Source organism: Actinia tenebrosa, unplaced genomic scaffold (genome assembly GCF_029948245.1).
Source record: "Actinia tenebrosa isolate PJP-AT-01 unplaced genomic scaffold, QUT_ActTen_1.0 PGA_scaffold0__85_contigs__length_37466705, whole genome shotgun sequence".
Classification (NCBI taxonomy): domain Eukaryota; kingdom Metazoa; phylum Cnidaria; class Anthozoa; order Actiniaria; family Actiniidae; genus Actinia; species Actinia tenebrosa.
In genome coordinates this window covers 13,198,599-13,220,723 of record NW_028292569.1, presented here as the reverse complement: position 1 = coordinate 13,220,723, position 22,125 = coordinate 13,198,599, and the positions used below count along the sequence as shown (strand labels likewise).

Below are 22,125 nucleotides of genomic sequence, written 5' to 3'. Positions count from 1 at the left end.
ACTCAAGGTAATGACGCTCTGAAAAAAAAACTTCTCACAATTATAGAGAATTGCATGATGAAATTCCTTGACGTTTTCCAGTAATAAGTTTTCAACCTTGGACCTTGATTAATGCATTCAAAACTCTTTTTGATAATGTCTTATCTAACGTGCAGAATAACTCATAAATCTCTCTACACAAGCTTTAAAGAACAAGGTTTTTTTGAAGAGCCTCACGTATCTTTATATTATACAATCCATATAATATCTCTCGCGCTCGCCATCCAGGCACCACCTAGTGCCTCGGAAAAAACTTACGACGTCAATGAAGTACTTTTTATTATTTCTATTAGAAAACTTTCCAAGCCATAATATTTTTTATCATGAAATTATTAACCTTTCGTTAATTGTGATATTTAATAATTGTATAAGGACAGATAGGCATTATATGTCAATAAAAGTGAGTGCCGGTTAGGCGCGGATTATTTTAAGAAGTTGTTGTGGCTGATTGTCGGGTAGAAAGAGTTGTCTGTTGATGGCTATTTGTGGGGCTATTTGTCATATTTGAACCGTCAATTTGAATAGTTTTTTCTTTCTTTCTTTCTTTCTTTCTTTCTTTCTTTCTTTCTTTCTTTCTTTCTTTCTTTCTTTCATTCTTTCTTTCTTTCTCTCTTTCTTTTCTTCTTTCTACTACTCTTCTCTCCATCTACAGCTGTAACTCTCTCAAATACGTTGCAATAGTTACATATTCTTATTGCGTCTTCATTAATACATTCATTTATACGTGATTATTCTCATGTGAAATCTTTTACTCGCTTTATTTCATTATTATCATATCACAAGAGAAAAGAAAAGTCTTTATACCAGCTGATCAAAAGTTATTTAACATTATAATTTCCCCGATAAATTTTCCAATCTAATTACGGAAACCTTTTAATGAATTTCCAACCGTAAAATTATAAAACAGATTTTGATTAACTTCTTTTAAACTGAAAAGGATTTTTTTAGTTGAAAAAGAAAAGTACGCAGTCAGTGGAAAAATGCATTGGGGATCGTCGTGAATGACGCTCAAGAATGACAATATTTCATCATCTTCATCTTCGTCGTCGTCATCATTATCATTATCATTATCAACAACAAAAAGATAAAATAAAATAAAAATAGCTTGAAGACAGATTTTTAAATATAAAATATCATCATCATCATCATCATTATCAACATCACCATCATTATCATTATCATCATCAACAACAAAAAGATAAAATAAAATAAAAATAGCTTGAAGACAGATTTTTAAATATAAAATATCATCATCATCATCATCATTATTATCACCATCATCATCATCATTATCATTATCATAATAATCACCATCATCATCATCATCATCAACCGGTACTTTGTTATCATCAAGAAGTGTCTGATTATTACATCTTCAATCATAACTTTTCTCACAGACTTACAAGACAAAAAATTGAATGCCTTTCCTTTTTTCCCTGAACCAAAAAAAAATTTTTTCCCCTGCTCGAAAAAAAAAATGAGAAACTTCACAACATTGTTTAAAAACTATATTGCTCTATTTTCCCCAAAAGAAGTGCAGTACATACGTCTTTTAACCTCATCTAATAAGTAATATTCCTAATGACCGTAAAAACGAGCTAGCTACAAGAGGATGCAAGCACTATCCGGTAACAACATTACATCCAACGCAAACATGCAGTTTATATTGTTCGAATCGTTGGCCGCAAGACATCAGATTATTGACGTTATACTTTGGCAGAGGAAAAATATATGTTATGACTGCAACGCTAAGTAAGTCGAGTTTGAAGTTTTTTTACAATGGAATAGCCAGTCCATTTGTGAGGCTATTAAGTCAATTTGACTAATTGTTTCCATTTGCCTTTAGGCGAGCGTTCCAAAATGTTTTGAAGAATTCCTCTCGCGTTAGTGACTGAATGATTCGATATGTATGGCAAATTAACGGCGGAAAGCCATCGAGAAAGCTAGAGATGTATTGCATCGAATAGAATAGCTAAAGAGAACTGCAGGTCATAATGGGACTTAATAAACCCAATCGGGTTTAGTTTCATCTGAATTATCAAAAATAGGATTATTAGCAGTGGGTAGAAGAAGAGAGTTTTTCTATAACTTAATCAAAGCGATTAAATATTTTTTTTGCGTGGACGGATCATATAATTTAGTATTGTTCAACTGTTCCATTAGATCAGTATTTTTCTTAGCTATTATTTCCATTATAATCTCTCCTGTGCTTCGAGGGTTTTTCCGGGTTCTCCGGTTTTTCTCCCTCCACAAAAATCAACTTCTAAATTCCAATGGGAATTTCAATGGACGAAGAGCTACTCGGTAGAAATGCCACTGCTATCTGAAAACCCGTTTATATATTTATTACCTGACCGTGTACTGCTCGATAATTTAAGTATTCTTTAGACTATCGTTTCTCATGTTATTGTCAGGGCACATTTTAACCTTTTTACTGATTCATTGAATCTTCAATTTAGAATTCCGTAGCCCTGTGGGCAGCTGGAAGTGACCGTGTCTCTAAAAGTATTGAAATTTCGCTCGCATACTTTGTATTTTAGAATTTCCTTCCACACTTAAAACATCTTTAGGGTCATTGCAAAAGAATATAAACATCTTACAGTCATTATTTCCATGGTTATCGTTGTTTTTAAATTCATTTGGTTTTTAAACCATATCCACGCTTCCTCGACTGTTCTGGATTTTTGCTCGGCTGTTCTTTTACTCCGCTCATTTCAGTAATGAAGAGCGGTGGTCTTAATGAAGGGATACCTAAAAGTTATTCCTAACCATCTCCTAAACCGCAGTCAAGTAAAATCAAGTACTAAGCTCTGCGCGGCCCCTCGCCAACTGTTTAGGTTATATTACTTAGGAAACCGTTGTTTACGAAGATAAAAAACGATAAATTTTGATACAAGGAGATCTAGAGTCTCATATGCCTTTGAGATTAGATTTCCACCGATAGCAAAGCGTCCATGGCTCATGTTTAATAGAAAACCGAAAACTCATAGGTTAGAATATCTTATTATGATCTTCTTGAAGGTTCTTTATCTTCTACTAAGAGACCTCTTTACTATTATTCCGTAAAACGTCAAAGAGTTAGAAATGTAGAAAGTGGAATCGACAAAATAAGAGATTCGAAATAAAAAAGCAAGCGATTTTTTTCTTTCTTTTCTATTGTACCTTGATTATTCCTTCAAAAGAAAATTAAGCAAAACCTCTTGATTAGAAAAAAACTAATTCATTCAGGTTCAAAATTGACGTTTTTATTAGTTCATATTGCCAAAGTTGGGGATGAAAATGTCAAATAATGCGGCGATGTTTTTTTTTTGACAATAATCTTCAACTTTGGTGTCCTTCCCGTTTCGTGGTGTTTGCGAGAGCAAACTAGAAAGGCTGTAGACAGCTTTTCCAAGCCAACCTCTTTATGTATCAGACGAAAAACCTCCTTCCAAAAATATATTCAACAAAACAACTCTAAATTAACAAACTGGATCTTCATCTTGCGTGATAACCATCTCAAACATCTGGCAACGAAAAAAGTCGGGCCCTAAAAGGGTCTGTTATAGAGGAGTTAATGACTTCCGAAACAGTACTACCTTGGACGAGTCAAATAGTCACGAGTGAGACACCGCCGCCGACGTAATACGCTGGGTCAGTTTATTCCCATCTACAGCAGAGAAACCAGGACGCCATCGCTCATAACGGATGAAGATCTTGATTCACGTGGTAGTTTTGCATCGCCTCAGGGCGCTATTCAAAGGTTAATTGACATTCCTTTTAATTCTTTTTTAATGCTAGGGAACATTTTTAGATACGCGCTGCAAAGAAAAAAAAAAGCCATATATTTGGAAATCTTTTTCATGACATTTTTTATGCTATTCGAGAAAACGCGTTTTGGACATTGTTTTTTGTTTTCTTCGTGAGCTAGCGCACCAGAGGTAGCTTCTGTTTCCCGCCAAGCATCGTACGAATTGAGCGCTTTCTTCCCGTTTACATTCATAGCATTTAAGACTCACTTATGTGGTCTTTTTTGTTCTATTGCCGACAAAATGCATTATATGCTATGCGCGGAGCGCGTGCGCCACAGCGCTATTAAATCCAACCACACAACATCTTTGTATCTACGATTGGTGTATTGTACGACACTGACGGATTACGCGGTCACTCATGGTTTTATACGGTCCACTAAAAATAATATCAACAAGATGGATTGATTGGTGATGTTATCTCGGTCGAAATTGAACGGTATTATATGAATTGTCTTCTAACAAATAAACTAGATAATTTATCGACTGTTCGTTTCAACTGATACTAAGTTATATGAATCATGTGAGCAAGCGCGGTCGGCGAGGTGGCAATTCTCCGACATCAATCGACTTCTTCTTGAGTCTTTCTTCCTCTATGCGAGTTAAAAATAGATTTATCCAATTGATTAATATTACACAAAAGGTAATTTGTCCATGGATGTTTACAATAACATTCAGCTTGGGGAGATTAGATCAATCAAAGTTCGCCAAACCTAGTTTAAACATAGACCAAAACAACAAAGGTGGCTCTGGTGTGCCGTTATCTACTGAACAAGTCGTTTTGCTTGTTCCCTAAACATGTCAAAGTTCCATGGAAATAAATGTTATTGTTTCTTTTATTCATGGCAGTAGTGGCCTTATTTATGAGTTAAGTGGTTATGGTCGGTGTTTTTAGAAACTGCACTTTTGAATTGAATCACAATGTATAGCCTGGCAGTGTTGGGTTACCTCTAATGAAGCGAACGCCACTCTCGCTGTCTTGTAAATAATCGAGAGGAAGGTCTTACAGTTATTCTCACTATCTAGTCATTCAACCTTCCTATTTAGACATTAACTCATTTGGAAATTCCGTTCGACTTTATTATGTTTTTATTTCAATTTACGCCTTAATATAGCCTACAAAAACCTGATTATCTCAATCAAAATAAACGTCAATCTAAGGCCCCATGCGAAACGACTTCTTGTTTCTCATTTCCCTATTGAATACAGCCACCTTCCTGAACAAATTGTTCCTGTTCATGTTGTCATTCATAGCCGAATTATTTCAATTAATAGTAGTTAGCTATAATCTCCTATCGCCCCAATAATGTCAGCCTGAAATTAGGCCATCTCATTCGGCGCGCGATTCTACAAGCTAAGACTATGTCAATTAAACTTACCTAAAACAAAATGACGTTCACAACTCTCTTTTTCCTCTGTCTATTAGGGCCAATGATCTAGCGGTAATCATAGACCTAATTATGTATCCGTTAGTTGCGTTTCTTAGGGGCGGACGAGACTGGTTTAGAGCAGCTGCAAGAATCCAAACCATACCTTTTTTCTCGTTCAATGAAGTATAATTATGTTTGACTTTAGTCTTTTGACAGAGCGATTCTCTATCACCGTTGCGTCACATTGATGCTTTACTTTCCTGAGACATCTACTCCGACAAAAAATCCAATCTTACTATATCTCCCGCGAGGATAATAGTCAAAATTATAGATATTATTTACACGGGCCTCTTCATGTAATTACAAATGGAAAGTGGCTTTCGTTGCAGTGGGTTCTTATAAATACTGCTTTTTACTCGCAGTGGGCGATGAGGAACTACACTACCGAGGTCAATTTTCTTTTCGAGTCGATTAGACGCGCAAAAGACCTAACAACTAGACTCTAGGTTAATTTAGCCCATTCCCATCTAAGCCTTCTAATAGGTCCTTGACTATCATGGTCTAATCCCTTGTCAACCAAGCTTGTTTTAATATCGTACTAAGTTAAGAAGACGTGTAGGAAAAATCCCTTCAAAGCGCCTCCAAACGCAACAAACATGAAATCATTATGCTAAATGCATTAACAGATTTTTGCTTCTTCAAATGAACGTCTTGGTATAGTTTTCAATCAATCGCAAGTCCAGTCCTAACCGATTGATTATCGCTGTTTATCTCATAAAATACTAATAGTCTGATTACCCTATGTTAGAGAGTAGGTCACGTGGCTGGCAGGCCGGCTATTTGTACATTGAGCTGGCAAGCAGTTTTCAGTGGCTTAGTAAGTGATTCAGTGACCAGAGCGAGCCATCGTGAACTAAGCACGCAGGTTAACGGTTTTACCAGCGAGAAGTGAAGTTCTTATCCTCGTCTTCATCAAGGTGCGGAGCCCGGTTGACATAACTATTTAATCTTTTGATCGGAGATTTGAATGGTAATACCGAGAGCGATCTTCTCTCTGGATTTTCAACTTTTTTGTCGCTCCAATACTCAACTGGTTCTCTTTCTCTGCTTGGTTTCTGATTCATCTAGGTTAAAGAGGCTAAGCAAAAGCGATCCAAGAAGAGCAAGCCAAGATGCCGAGATCTTTTCTAGTGAAAAAGAAAAAGCTTCAAAAATCAGCCAGCCCAGAGGACGAAAAATCATTCAGCAATCAAGGTGATTTAGGTAAGCAGTCAACCTGTCTGTCATTCTTAGCTCCTAAGCTGTTTTCAATGACTACTAAAATTGTGCGCAGAATATGCTACTAAGAAATGCGTGGACGACCTTTGCTTTTGTTTGACGATGAACCTTTAGAGATACTTAGTCCAATCTAATGCTAACTCTAGCCCGCACTGTGACCTCCGAGATAACAGGTTTCAAAACAGCCACACATAACTGAAACTTGCTCCAGCACGCACGATACTGCGACAATCTAAAACTTCACAGCGGTGCAAAATCCGCTGCGTTTTTGAGGTTTAAAACTTCGAACTCTTCAGGAAAACCATTCGCCTTCGGGGTCAGAAATAAAATAGAGATCAAAAGAGGTTTAGTTGAAGAAAGTGGAGATGACAGAAAGAAGAAATGGATTGTGTTTCTTGAAAACCGCAAAAGGCATCTAGAGATAGGTAGAGATAGGGTAAGAGGGAGGGACACACGTTTTGCTTAGCCGGGTTGTTAATGGACGATCAAACAATAAACGACTTTCATTTTCAATTCATATTAAGAGCTTGACTTTGACGAAAAAATCATGAGAGCGCGCGTTACTATTCATTTACTAAAGTAATTCTCGTAAATAGGACGAAACTGTGAATTCATAATGATTTTTTCCGATTCATCACTTAGCAGAGTTGAAGAGTGGGGTTTTTTGTTTTAAAATTTTCAATTTATTCGTATACAGCTTAGGACTCACGATTTATCAGTGGTTTTCAACTCGTTATTCAAGCGGATTGAACTTTTTTTCTGACGTTTTTATTCCCGCGTGGAAGGATCCAGCCATTTCTCGTCCTACGATTACTAAGTACAAACAAATAATCCCTTGGTTGGAATAGTACATTTGTTTAGATAGACAACAAGACACGCGTGTTATCCTCATTGTCAATGCTTAACGCGTCCTATTGAAGCACACAACAGAAAAGCAATCCCTTTTAGCAGAGCACAAAATAACTCCTAACCACTAGTGCAAAAAGTCTTTTAGCACCTCTATAAAAGTCGTAATCGTTTTTCTCTCGTGTGCTAAGTACAGCAACTTCGCTACGATTTTCTAACTGAGTTTTTAACACCAAGCTACGCTATAAATGCAGTTGATTTTTTTATGCTTTCTTTTAAGAGTAAAGTAGAGTTTACACTTTGAAAGTGAAATGTGATACCTCTATTCGGCTCAGTACCGAAAATACGATACCAAAATAAAAAGGATTTCACTGCGCAAAACTCTCTCTTTAGCTCCTGGGATTCTTGTCTCAAATGTTCTCAAAAATTACTCCTAGATCATTCAACGACGTGTGGAGTTTGAAACATTTTCTCAGTATAATTTCTGACAAAAGTATTTTTTCAGTAATGACTTGTATATAGAATACATGCTTATCGTTATGTTTGTATTTGGGCAGATGTGGGATAATAATCGCCCGTTTTGGTCAAACTTTTACTTTGTATCTTTCATTCTATTTGCTACGCTTTATTCTGTTCTATATAAATGAGTTCGCGATAGATGCCTTTGTCTCGTTTTTATGACCCCGTACCTTGAGACTCCTAGATCTTAGCAGGTGCGTATTTTCCTTAGAGATCGCTTGTCCTATGATATGGAACTCTTTACGTTGATTGAAAGGCTGATTCCCAATAAAAGATAGTTAGAGTATAGCTTATTTATCTATCGTTATAACCAATAGTTCGCGCCTACAAAACCAGAAAAACTTATTTAAAAAAATAGAGCAATTTCTTAACTTTCCTGAAAAACGATTTTTCACATTTATTTTGCTTTTACGCAAAATCCATTTTCTTTTCTCTCGGATATAGTCCCTTAAATACGTTCCCATCAACAGACGAAGTAGATAAAAGTGTGAAAATTGACCGTGGTACCAAATAGTCTATTGTTATATTCATTTGCTCAATTTCTTACTTAAATAGAAGTGCTAAAAAATATAGCACCTTTGTTTAGATATTAACGGGCTTTAATCTAAACGCTTCGAGTGCTAAAAGAACCAAGATAGAAGATAGCCCAGTATTAAGCACAGTCAGGCTATATAGAATTTCTTGCGAGTTTATTCCTCATCTTCCTCAAGAACAAGAATCAAAACTTACCCTAAAAGAATCAAATTTTCCTTTTACAATCATTTAACTTTATTGTGTACAAAGAAAACTTATCCTTTTGTATAAATCTTTTCCGCTATTACAAAAACTACTAAATCTATGTAAATAAGAAACACACAGATGTCCAAGATTTAAAAAATGGTAAAATAAATTGGCTAGCTTGTTGTCGGCCTGATTGTCACCTTAATAAAGTTTTCCAGTTTTCTATAGGATTGGAAACAAATTGAATTTCAATCGTAAATTGTCATTTTGCCTTCTTCGTTTTACAATGAGTCTTATTCGCTAACTAGTCGTTGTACTGTTAAAATCAATAAAAAAGATAACTTACAGTTAATAGAAAAGTCATTCTGACATGTTTATAGAGAATTCCAAGTGGTTTTGCTGCTTAGATACCGTTTGAACTGTAAAGCGTTTTTAGTTTCACAACCGCGACTTGAGTTCTCTTATTTCCGCATTGAACAAATGTCGTTGTTCAAAATCAATTCTAGTTATGATCAAAGGTCAAAAAAAACATAATATTAGCAAAATGTTTTGGTGATTATGGACAAAAAAAGGTTCAGAAATAAGGCTTTATCTGTTTTATTTGATGCTGAAGTTATCCGCCATGATAAATTAGATCAGAGTTAGTTTCTAAGCTCCCTGTAAACACTGCTCTAAGTCTAGCTACAGTCCGTACACTTCATTTTTTTGACTGTTCGATAGATAATCTTGTATACTTATTCCATTTACACTCGAAATGGCGAGACAATAAGGATGTTTGATGATGTACAAACTTGTCCAATTCTGGAAAAAAACTCAAGAATCTAAGCCTGAAAAAAGACCTCATTAAAATCTCATCAAAAAGTCTAAGAATATTTCAGGGTATTTCCAAACATCTGAAACTAGAAAGAAAGAAAATAATACGCCCAAACAATAACAAATTTTAAAAATCGAAAAATAAAAAAAATTAGTACAAAAATTGACCGAGATTTAAGTTGTTGAAGTAATTCCTTAATTTCGCTGTGTTTAGGGAATTTGCCGTCACAATACTCGGGAAAAACAAAAAAAACAAAAAAAAAAAAAAAAGAAGAAGGAAGTGTTTTGTAGATTAGGTTTTGATCTTTGTGACAAATAAGGGCGGACTCCTTGTCACGGGTTTTTTTGACGATGAGCGCGAAGCGAGCCAGTATAGTAGTAGTTCAGTGCAGACGTTTTTCTTTATTTCCTTAATGTCAACATTCAGCTAAAAAGGACTTGATTGCTTTTTAAATTACCAGGAATGGCTTACGCTTTTAGTTAAGAAAACAATTTTTTTGCATTTAATGAATTATTGAAAGAATTAAATTGTTTGAACTTAGTACAAGCGAGCGCTCAAGAAATATGCGGATTCAATCCTAAATTGGCTTTACTGCCACTCGCTTTGAAGCAAACCAAACAGCTAATCCAATCCCAAAACCATTTAATCATGTTTGTTTTTGCCAAAAATTAAAAGTGAAAAAACGAAGATTAATGACGGATGACTCTTAAAGGGATAAATCCGCGCAGATTATCGGTAAACTATTGGTATTAGGCCAAGCTAAAAAACTACTTTGGCCGGTACAACATGTATAATGGCGCAACGCTGACTTCCAGTACCGCCCTCATAAATCGATAGCCCAAGGAAGCAGATAGAAAAGTCACTTTATTTGTTTATTTTCCCCAATATTTCTTCCTCTATCTTAAAATAAAAGCAAACTATCAAAAGCGTGAATCATAAACGGCAAATTGGAAAAAACACCAAGATTTAGAACCAAAATAACGAGATTATCTTTGTTGGAATTAAGGCTATTTAGAAAACCGTCGCAATCACTCATTATATTCTTTCTTTAAATTCGTCTTTGATTCATTTAGCCTTCAATTAATTTGTTATCTCGAGAGTACGTTTTGTGGTTAGAGGTTTTTCTCTTTATTTTTCACAATATGTAACCTCAATTCACAGTTATACTTTACTCTGAAATCGGTTAACCGTGATTTGAGGCAACAGCATCGATATTTTCAATTTTTCCTTGTTTTTCTCAATAAAGACGTGGCATCTGTGTGGTTATTAACTATCCTTCCTATAAAAGAAGGGCATATTTTTTTGTCTTTATTAGTCAAAATCCCTCGCCATGAGCATAAATATTTAATGCTAGCAACTGGATATCCGTTCTCCGCTTCTTCACAACTTTACCTCAACTTTGACCTAAAATACGCACGAGGTTGAAAAAATGTAAGTTCAAGAAACCGCATTTTCCACCTACTCGTGAGATAGACTATTAAGGTGGCTCTATAAATATGGAAAAAAGAAAAGTGGCTTAAATAGTCGTCGAAAAATACTTTAACCAAATAACCACATTTTGGGATTGTTATTTATTGACATCATTGTGATAGATCGAAGGAAATTTTTTTTGAATTAGTCATCGCCGTGAATCATGTACAGGATAACTGATTTTAGGTCAGTGATCGGCATATCAGTGTTGCTGTTTGCCTCCGCCGGCTTTGACAACATGGATTGGATAGTTTAAAAAGAGATAAAAGAATGAATGAATGAATGAATGAAACAAACAAACCAAAGAAACAAATAGTAATACTTTTCAGTATACCAAAAACTATAATTCGTCTGTCGTACCTCTTCCAAAATCAGGTTCAAACGTTCAATTCTTTCCAACATTCTGACTTCTTTTTACCTTTTTAATTGCTTCTATTAACTTAATTCAAAGCGAAAAGACATCTTATATTGGAATAAACGAACATAAGCTTGCATCCCTCACATAAACCAGGGTTTTATTATCAAAGGGTTAATCTTTCTTAGGCGGGCGGATATGTCTGTACTTCTAGTGGGTAGAGAAACCAGAAGGTCCCATATAGACAGGTTTTTGTTTGCTAGGCATGACGACCAATATCATCTCTCTCCGCTAACCAAATTGCAATGCGATAAGAAACTTCATAAAGCTAAACTTTAACCTCAATTTGTTTTCTCGGGTTTTTAAATTCCATGGTAAGACTTATCTGGATTCCTCACCAAAATTGTACAAGTTTTGTATTAATGCGAGCGAAGCAACAAATTCACCTTAGTATATTTCGCACAAATTCTCTTGTGAAAAAAATAATATTTTAAGATAAACTTCGTTATTTTTATTTAAATTTTAAAAAATCCACTTAATAAAAATCTAATAAATTTTTCATATTTTTATTCCGTGGTAAGCAGAGATGAAGCTTTGATATCGAAGATAAGAAACTATACAACCAAATAGAATTTATAAACTATTTCCGTTTAACGGAAACGCAAGTGAACTGATTTTAACGCTCTAAAAAGCGTGAAAATAAACCTAGCTAACTAGAAAACAATAGACAAATTATGATACTCCTAAAAAATAATATTCCTTAATTTCCCGCCAAACAAAGTGGCAGCTTTGCACGAAAATCTTTAGCTTCTCTCAAGGTTGTTTTGCAGCCCTCAGGCGAGTGCCATTCGTAATAATCCCATACTTATATTGACCATTAACTTAAATCCCCTTCAAGCACATCTTAAAAAGGAACATTTCTCGCCTTCAAAGAAATACCTCTCGCCTAACAGTTATGTTTTTGTCCTGGCTAATCTATCCGAGTTTTATTTGGAGTAATGTTTACGACTACCGTTTCCGAAGTTCTGACTCAAACGCTAACAACTTGAATGGCTTTTGAAAAACACAAGGAAATTTGCTTAAAGAGGCGTCCATTTAACATGCAAACGTTTTGTAGAGTATTTTTTAATTTTTTCTGCATTTCCCCCTCTTAGTCTCAATGAATATGAGCTAAACATTTCGATATTTTTAGATTTTTTTAAATTTAAAGTTTCATTGTCAAAATTGATGGAATTTTGTTTATAAAATCTCATCCTAAACACGAGATATGATGGAAATTCCTAAGCATGATAAGACTAAATGCTGACTCAAATCTTTTTTCACATTTTCATTTTTCCCCCTTTTTCACTAGCATTGTTTACGATGAAAACTCCGGACTAAAAGTAGACTCCCTGTATAATGTATTTTTATTTTGGTTTAAGCGTTAGTGATGGCCATTTAGGATTATTTATCCAATTTAATCTGGTGTGATATAGTTAAGCGTTAGACTAGGCTCACTTCAAGATGTCAGCCGATAAATATCGTGTTTGCAGCTCACGGAATCCTCATTTAATTATAATAATAATAATAACAATAACAATATTTCTTAGAAAATATGGGAAAATATTGCAGAAAGGTCATTTACAGGCACTGATAACATGAAAATTATTTTTTATGCTTCTTGTCCTTATAGAGCGTGCTGTAAACTTTGAACAACAGTGATTTGTATTAGAGAAATGATACCTTAAATCAAGAACAACGGAACTTTTGCCGTTTTAAAAACAAATGTCTTTTTTTATAATCTTTATCCTCCTTAAAGCCATTTAATACCGCTTTTTCTCTCGATGTTTTCCTCTTAGGTGTTTCATCTCCTGTTGTCAGGCGTTTTCAAACTATCTCGAGAATTACCGTAAATTGATTCAGTAAATGTGATCATATTATTGGAATACAATCCTCTGACGTTATTCTTTGTTTTGGACATCAAAATATTCTCCACAGTAAATCCTACTTTAAGTGAGCTTATCGTTGGCGTATAGTGTTTATATCTAAATTGCCCCCAGTTAAGAACCGAAACTATCGCTTGAAAACGATAAAAACTAATCCTGTAATAGCTAGTGAACGTCTGTGCTTGTTTAGGCCAGTGTGATCTCTCCACTGAATGCTGATATCATATACTCTGCAAACTCTTAATACTTAAGGATATTCTAGCGGGGATTTGTGCTTTTTTTCTTCTTTTAACAACGAGAGAACTGACAGTTAGAAAAAAATTATCATCTGTGCTGAATCTTGGAGAAAAAGTAGGAGTGACATATAAGTTTCTTGACGAGAGAAGGTTTATCGATCGATCAACATTTAAAAATTTACGAAAATTCTTCCATCAAATATTTCTACGATAGTTAATGGGTAAAAGCACGGGAATTATTTCATTCCAACAAATGCCTTCAAAAACTGATATTGATTTCGAGATTTCCGTACATTAAAATTGAAGATTTTGTAAATTTTTTCTAGATAAATAGCAAATTAAAAATTATCGCAATCTTCATTGAAACTGCAAGTTTGAAAAGAAAAGAAAATCTCCCTAAATTCTGAATGCCAATGTTTTTTGATTTTTTGAACTTGAATTTTGAATTTGAATTTTTTTCTTTAAATCTTGAAGACTTAATGACGCTCAATGAAACCATATTTTTCGTACAATAGCTTACAATAATGTACGCTTGTATATTTTTCAAAGTGGCCACGCATCATCTAGATTTGTCTATGAATATTGATTATTTTTTTTCACGCGAAATCTATTCTTTCGTTCGAATGAAAATTTTGTACAAAATCTCTAGCAGTTTGATTTGCGCTCAGTACTTCGCTAACGAATATTAGTTGTACAATTCTAAGATAAACACAGGCAGACAAACCTGTAGAAAGAGTAATTTTAAAGAGTCTTTTGAAAGCCGGTGTATATAGTTTGTTTGAGCATAGAATGAAGAAATTACTTATAGACAAGAAAATATTTGCGCGCTAATGAATATGGACTCAAAAAGTACAGTTCATCTGCAGCTGAAAGACAAAAACAGCGCGATATAGTTTGTAAAGTACAGGGCGTGGAAAACCAACATTTCAACGACCACTGTACTATAAACATTGTTCAAAAGGGACGACAAAACAGGTTGTTGACGAAGCTGCTACTTCGGCTGTCGACGCGAATGAAAGATGTCCATTTGTTCATCTTAGCGCACGAGTGCAAGGAGTACTTTAATTGTTAGTGCGTCAAAGTAGGACCGGTTTGTTGGAACAGCCAGTCCAAAATGTGTTGGGTTTTAAGTGTCATGCGTACGTTGTTGCTTTGTGATGACCAGAGGCTTTCAAAGGTAACTGCCAACTGTAAAACCGTTTTAGACTAAGCTGTTTGAATTTCGATGAGTCATTTGTCCATACACGTCGAAAACGATTAACGCGAAAGTGATGGAGATAGACTTTATTTGCTCCATTAGTGATGCGATTTTTGAACTACAGCTAGCTCGGTCGCGCAGTAATTGCCTTTTTCGCTAGGGGACACTCTAAAAATGACCTTAGCGTTTGCGGATTTTGCTTACACAGCTTGAGCTCATGGGCTGAGATGGCTTGTAAATGGAGGCTATAAACCTCAATACCTCGATATTCCAATCAATAAATACCAATGATCATTAAAAACCTCTTTAACTTTGGAAATAGTTGGTCTATGAAGAAGTAAAATTGCAATAACTAGCCGCCGATGCTAACTATCAGACACGTTTTTACGAGCGATAGGATTTGTGACGCTTTCTATCGTAAAACTAATTTACTTTCTCCACAGTTTAGGTCAACATTAAGCAAGAAAAATGAAAAAGGCGTTGAAATTTTCAAAGAAACAAAACATGTTTGCTCAATTCTTGGACTGATTATAGGAATAAAACTATCCAATAACTATCTGAAAAACCTTTCAGTTTCAACCGCCTTTTACATCGAAACCCATTTTGTCGCAAAATCAACCTGTCAAATTTCTCAGAACATCCGCCACTCTTCTCCGCCTTGAGGGGAAGCCCGTCCACGACCTATCACCACTTAGCCGTTTATTTTTTCGTAAACAAATAAAGTTTAACGAATATGAACTTTCGGAGCGAGTATTGGACTCCAATCCATGAAAATAGTCTATAATAGTGATATTACTTTATGCAAATTACGGACGATTAAAAATAAAGTTAATGAGAACAGAGAAACGGACGTTTTTATTCTGTTGTTTTGAAATACATTGATATTCTTTTAGCTTTAGAAATAGTTTATAAATAATTTCCCCTTTTCGCGGAAAAAGTGAATTCAGGCTTCACTGGCAAATTAGAAATAAAATGTTCGATTTTTCGAATTCCTTTTAAAATATTTTCTCCACTTTAAAACCTTTATCAACAACAGAATGGTATTGCAAACAAAGTGCGCTTTTTCGTAATGAAAAATAAACTTTCGTTCGTCTCAACCATTAAAGTACTTTGCTTGAATCAGCCGGTTGATTTTAGGGAAAATTATAATGGAAAAAGAATAAATAACAAAAATATAAAAATTTTTTCGTGTATCAACTTCGATGTTATATGGAATGATTTCGCGATAACATTTAACTTTAATTCTTTATCTTCAATTATCTTTTAGAAAAGTTTTGTAATGGCAGGAAATCTTTGCCATCTAAATACTATTTCTAAGGAAATATTTTTCATCCAATGCTTTTAATGATCTTGCTCTGTGCAAAGGCATTTGATTTAATTGCTATAAATATTCTCATATCATCAACAAACTAAAATCACACTCGCGCGCTTTCAGTGGCTAAACAAAATGTTGCTTTGAGCATTTTTGAGTGAAACAGGAGTGCGTTTGCCATATTCACTTAGCTTAATAAAATATATAGACTCGCTTAATTGTGTTTGATTCCACGAGCTATCTTTGACGTTTGAAGGGACTTTAGTTCGATTGCTTCACTTCCATGTCCAATCAGAGCAATTATAGACTGCACAATAACATTGTACTACAACTTGACAGGATGAACTGGACATCGCTCAACAATTAGGGCTACCGCGCATGTAAAATTAACGAATGAAACTAAAACGGAGAACGGTAAAAAAATTAATGACCACGAGATTGGATTATCAGAAGTGATGAAAAAGTGGTTTTCTATTTTAAGGAATACTGCGATCTTCTTTGAGTGGAATTGGGGACATTTAGATATGGTTAATGAGTCAGGGGAATCTGTGATTGTAGGATATATATTTGCTATTGTTATCTTATTGTATGTGGTTCCAAGATGTCCAAAATAGTTGCGCGCTTTTGGGACACTTGAAGAATTCATAATGAATCATGATTTCCAAATCCTTATCGTATGAAATTGAAAAAAAAATTTTTTTGCGCAAGAAAATCTAAGAGCACGTCTGAAATTGTGTGCTTTTTGGGCACTTTAGAATTCACAAAACGACATGTTTTCAAGTTTCTTATCGTGTTTATTTTTCGACTTATTTACGTTTTATTTTGCGCGTGTACTCTGCACATTCACTTAGAAAAAAGTGAATGCCTATCTTAATTCGAGGGCGTTTTTGACACATCCTTCATGCTTACCATGCGTGCATATCTCTGTTATATATCGCATGGTTGTACTGATATGTGCGGGTGTGTCTTTGTTAGTTAATGTGCGTACATATTCTGTTCCATGTTTATAATTGAATCACCGTACATATGTATACATATATATCCGTTATGCCACTGTGCGCTTATCTCTATTGCCGTGCGCATGTCTTTCTTAACCTGAAATGTTTACTACCAATAGCAGTTATTACGGATGCATGCAAATGAAATGCAAATGAGACAGCAAGTATCGTATAGACCCAATAGCCTCACTTGTATGATTCTTAAACAAAGATTATCTCATTGCGGGCTCAATCGTAATAACATCTATTGTATAATATCTGTTACTGGTACACATATATTCTATTATACCATGTACTTACTTATGTTACCTTGCGCGCTTCTTGTGCGCATGTGTCTAACCTGAGTATCAGGCCCTGAGGGAGGGGGGAGAAGAAATGGAGAGGAAGCTGTTCCCAATAGAGTCTTATATTCAGGTTAACATGTGTCTGTGATAATGCGCATGTCTCTGTTAGGTGTGCGCACAATTTGTTATCCTTTTAGTTTCTGCGACTCCGTTGTGTGCGCGCGTTACTTTTCTCATGTCTCTATTACCGTATGCTAGTATATAAGTATGTGCACGGCATAAAAGAAATATGCGGAGGGCAACAGACAACCAAACGATAAGATATACATCGGGGTCCCTCTGTTAACGTACCCTATGCTCACACCAATAATGACGGTATACATCTACAAATCGATTGCGATTGCGAAAACCTCTCCCCAGTCCACGCGCGTTAAAGACTTAGGAACATCTGTGAATGTGCGCAATGAGTCCGTCCATGCGTAGTCATCGATTGTTGCCTGCTATTAACAATTCCGTCTTTTCCCTTCCAACTCATTCGAGTCGTTTTTCTCTTCATGTTTTGGTCGCGCGGGGATTGGGGCAAATTTGAAGCTGCTTCACTCGCTCCCACTTCCCGCGCGACCAAGTTAGGGGAAAATCTCGACTCGACTGATTTAAAAAGGAAAAGAGGAACTGTTAACAGTCTAGCTTCTTAATAGTACGTCTGTTCGTTAGCTAACGCTGTATCTTCACTTTGTTCAGTTTCAGGTTGTGTTGCAGGTGAAAAAGAAGTGACTCCTAACACTCGGAATGAGGATGAAGAACTTAAAGAGAAGTGTTCACAGGAATTTCACCAAGATGAAGAAATTCTCCCAGCCAGTAAGACAGACATGCAGGCGTTTTTTCGACGCCTAAAAGATAGGTTATTGATCAATGTTGTGAGTGAACATGAAGTGGTTGAGGAGAAAGAAATGAATGGATCGGAGAAAAATGATAATATGAGATTAGGATGCGAGAAAGGACTTCAACATGAAATCAATGAAGAACTACTTGAAGACTATTTGCAGACAAAGATACCTACTCATTGTAGCGCAGAAGAGACGAAAGGACAGGAAATGTTGAATAATACCAAGAAGTCGAAAACAGAAAGTACTGAAAATGAGGAACAATCACCGCCATACAATATCAAAGCGATCGAAAAGGAGTTCTCAAGAAGCTCCATTATTTCTGGACGAGCGGAAAGATCGGGTCAAAGTTTAGGATACGATACCGTTGATCCATTAGAAAAAAAGAACGATAGAAAAGAGAGTCAAATTAGATGCGAAGAAAAACCTCGCGAGGAAGGAAGAATGCCTAATATTGTATCTTCCAAGGCAAATGACGTTTGTAATGGAAGAAACAATGAGAGGTTTGTTTACAATTCCCGAGCTCTTAGAGAAGAACCGACGCCATTAATGTATCGTGGTGACTATGAAATGGAAGAAAAAACAAATGATAACCTCGCTCACACTAGAATGAATGTCACTCATGATAACGAGAACCGTAGACAAAACGAAATGACCTTTCAGAATGATTCTACTAATACTTTTCCTTCTGCGAGTTTTAGCAAGCAAACTCATGTAGGAACGCCCTGCGAAAAACGGAGTATCTTTGAAGATGAACTGGTGAATCCAACAGGTGCGCACCCGCACCCAGCTTTGAATAGAAACATCGACCCGTTTTTTGGGAGCGCGAATCCGGTCACAAGCCCTTATTTTCAAGGGGTACATCCTTTAAATTCCCCAATGTATCCACCTACTCACCTTCCGGAATTTCGTTCCATGACGTCATTGCCCACCGTGCCTCGCGGTGTCAATGAATCGGACTATGTTCGCTATCTTATGTTTACAAATGGTTCGATCAAAGACCCTATTAAGAGCTACCCTTGGTACAACCATGATAGTGGTTTTGAAAGGACCCTATGTCCTTCTACATGGGACCCATATCTTGCACATACATTTGATACCAAGCATCAGCCAATCAGAGGAGGGTTTATATCAGACGCTCAGATTTACAAAGAAGGCAAAGAACACCCAGAAGGCCTTGCGGCCAGTCGCTACAAATGCGGACTATGCGGTGCGTCGTTCTCGCTACAAAGACTTCTAAACAGACACATGAAGACTCATTCTTTCTACAAACGTTACCACTGTCAATTCTGTGGTAAGGGATTTAACGATACGTTTGATCTTAAGCGTCACATTCGCACACATACTGGTATAAAGCCGTTCAAGTGCAGTAAGTGCGAAAAGGCTTTCACTCAACGCTGTTCATTGGAAGCGCACTTGACACGCGTGCATGGCATCGTGCACAGGTTTGGCTTCCGCGAGAGGCGGGAAAAAATGTACGTGTGCGAGGATTGCGGGCTCACTTTTAAGGAGAACCAATCAGATTTCAGACAGCATGTTGCTACGCATCACCCAGAAACAGACAAAGTGTTGCGTTTGCGAAGAAATGGATTCCCGTCGTGAAACCACTCTACTTCTTTAAGTCATACTGATATTGATGCTAGGTATATCTGTATAGAAATATCAGTGATTATTGACCCTGATTATCAGCCTGACCATAAATTTTGAATTCAGTAACAATAGACTACATTTCGTATCACTGTGAAACAACGTGACGTGACGTGCGGCACGGTTACGGCACGGAACCCTTTCAACCAATCACAGCGTGCGAGATAAGTATCCATCCAATCAACATGCTTGTAAACCGTCACGTCAAGGCACTGCAAATCCTTATCTTGAATCTTCCACAGTTTTACGAAATTTTCTCTTATAAACCTTTTTACCACGTGGTCTGAAATGGGGCCCAAAGTGATTTGATGTAACAACCACACCGTTTCTAGTCTCTGCAGCCATTTTTAATGTCGTCGGGGAGGAAGCTTTGCTTGACGACACTAAGAACGGTTGCGAGGAGATTTTTTGTCTCCCTTTGTTTTTGCTGTATAAATCATAGTTAACGTTTCTATTACGAGATTTATTTAGGAGAATCAGCATTCTTACCCCTCTTAGCGTGAATAACATTCACCGCTAAATCTTGATTCGAAGCACTTTATTCATGCTATCTCAGTTTAGTACGAAAAAAATTAAGTTACATAACAACAAACTAGAGTTACACGATATTCTCTAGCACACAAACTTCATGCTCAAAAAAATTTTTTTTATAAATTCAATGCTAAGATTTGGAGTTGCACTAAAAATTTAGTTTCTCGCTTATTTTTATTCATTTTATTTATTTATTTATTTTTAAAATCAAATACCTGATTTTTTACGCCAAAATTTCATGTAACGTCTTTGCGTGCTATGGTTGTCATAGCAACGTAAGTTTGCTTAGACAAACATACAAGCAACGACTTTTGTGTATACGTACGTATACAGAGTGCCTTTGAGAATGTATCAAGCTGCGCTTATTGTATTCTCAGTCTGTTTATATGATGTTAAATTATTTACTTTGGTCGCTGAAATTATTTATATGGATGAACTAAAAATCATACGATCATGTGACCAGCCCACGTGATTAATTCTTAATTTATTATTAATAATAAAGTTGTAAAGCACTTTCAGGTGTTTTCATACTTTTGACTGTTTTGGAACTGTACGATTCCGGGCGATTATGACTGTGTTGGCCCAAGAATAAGGGTGCCAATGGGTTTAGTAGTTAACTGACAAATAACTTAATATTAGTAGTTGCAGTTAACTGATATTTCATTATTTTAGGGAAATTGCTATGCCGTGCCTACCGACAAAGTACACATGTATTAATCACTACTTTGGAATCAGATTTGAATTATTATCCGTCACTATCCATTGGCGTGCCACAATAGCTTCTAATCTAGTGCTTATGTAACTACATAAACGTACACGTGACTTTTGAAACCTAAAATTTATTGAGAAAAATCTCTTTTTCGCTGCACTAGAAATATTTGTTATGTCACACAAAAGTTAGAATCAAGAACAAGGCGTTGTTTTTAAGACGCAGCACTGTAGGCCAAAAAAAAACAACGAAATTTGAATTACCATTCTGATATACAGCTTGTCGTAGCTTTCTCTCAATATACTAGCTCGAATGTAAGCAAATCATTCATAACTACTTATAGAAATACGTTGTTCATGCTTACTCGTATCTTGAAATAAGTCCGTAAATAATATTCGGATACGTGTGAAGGGGGCCTTAATGTGGCATTCTCTTCAAGTTCCCCCACTCCGGCCCCCTGGGGTAAATCATTCCCTATACGTTTGTACACAGGTAGCCCAAGCTTGGTTTCTGTGGTGTCCTGTTATAAGGAAATGTATGGGGATTCATCAAAAATTTCAATAAAATCATCAAAACGTGAAATAAAGCCTCGAAATTTTACCCTATTATTGAGAAATAGAACTTCTTTCACTCTGCGTGGTTATTTTTTGAATTTAGCCCGTTTTAAGGATTTTTTCCCCCACCAGTAAGTTTATTTCTTACTGGTGGGGGAAAAAATCCTTAAAACGGGCTAAATTCAAAAAATAACCACGCAGAGTGAAAGAAGTGCTATTTCTCAATGATAGGGTAAAATTTCGAGGCTTTATTTCACGTTTCAATGATGTTATTAAAATTTTTGATGAATCCCCATACATTTCCTTATAACAGGACACCACAGAAACCAAGCTTGGGCTACCTGTGGTTTGTATGTAAAAATGTTAAATAAATTTAGCGGGGGAGGGGTAGTTGGGGTAAAATGGGTACCAATGATCTCAGAAGCAATCGATTATTTTGCGAGCAATGTCATAGAACACAGTTGGTTGCACGCAATGTCGATGAAGTAAATAACCTGATCCTAATTCACGAACAGTCCCTGCAAAATTGACGCACTATAGAGAAACAAGATGAAATGATACAAGAAAATCAGATGATTCCAGAAAAAATGCATTTGAAGGCTTATATTCACGATGCATAAGAGAGTTCAGTTGAAAAGATATAAACAA

General features: G+C 35.9%; 1 protein-coding gene across 1 annotated transcript; it reads left to right on the top strand.

The window, feature by feature from the left end:
• The first annotated feature begins 5,991 nt into the window (after positions 1-5,991).
• Positions 5,992-20,308, top strand: LOC116291110 (uncharacterized). Its single transcript, XM_031698234.2, has 3 exons — positions 5,992-6,174; positions 6,326-6,460; positions 17,894-20,308. Exons 2-3 carry the CDS (start codon positions 6,370-6,372, stop codon positions 19,636-19,638), a joined length of 1,836 nt encoding a protein of 611 aa, XP_031554094.2. The 5' UTR covers positions 5,992-6,174; positions 6,326-6,369; the 3' UTR covers positions 19,639-20,308.
• The last annotated feature ends 1,817 nt before the right edge of the window (positions 20,309-22,125 follow it).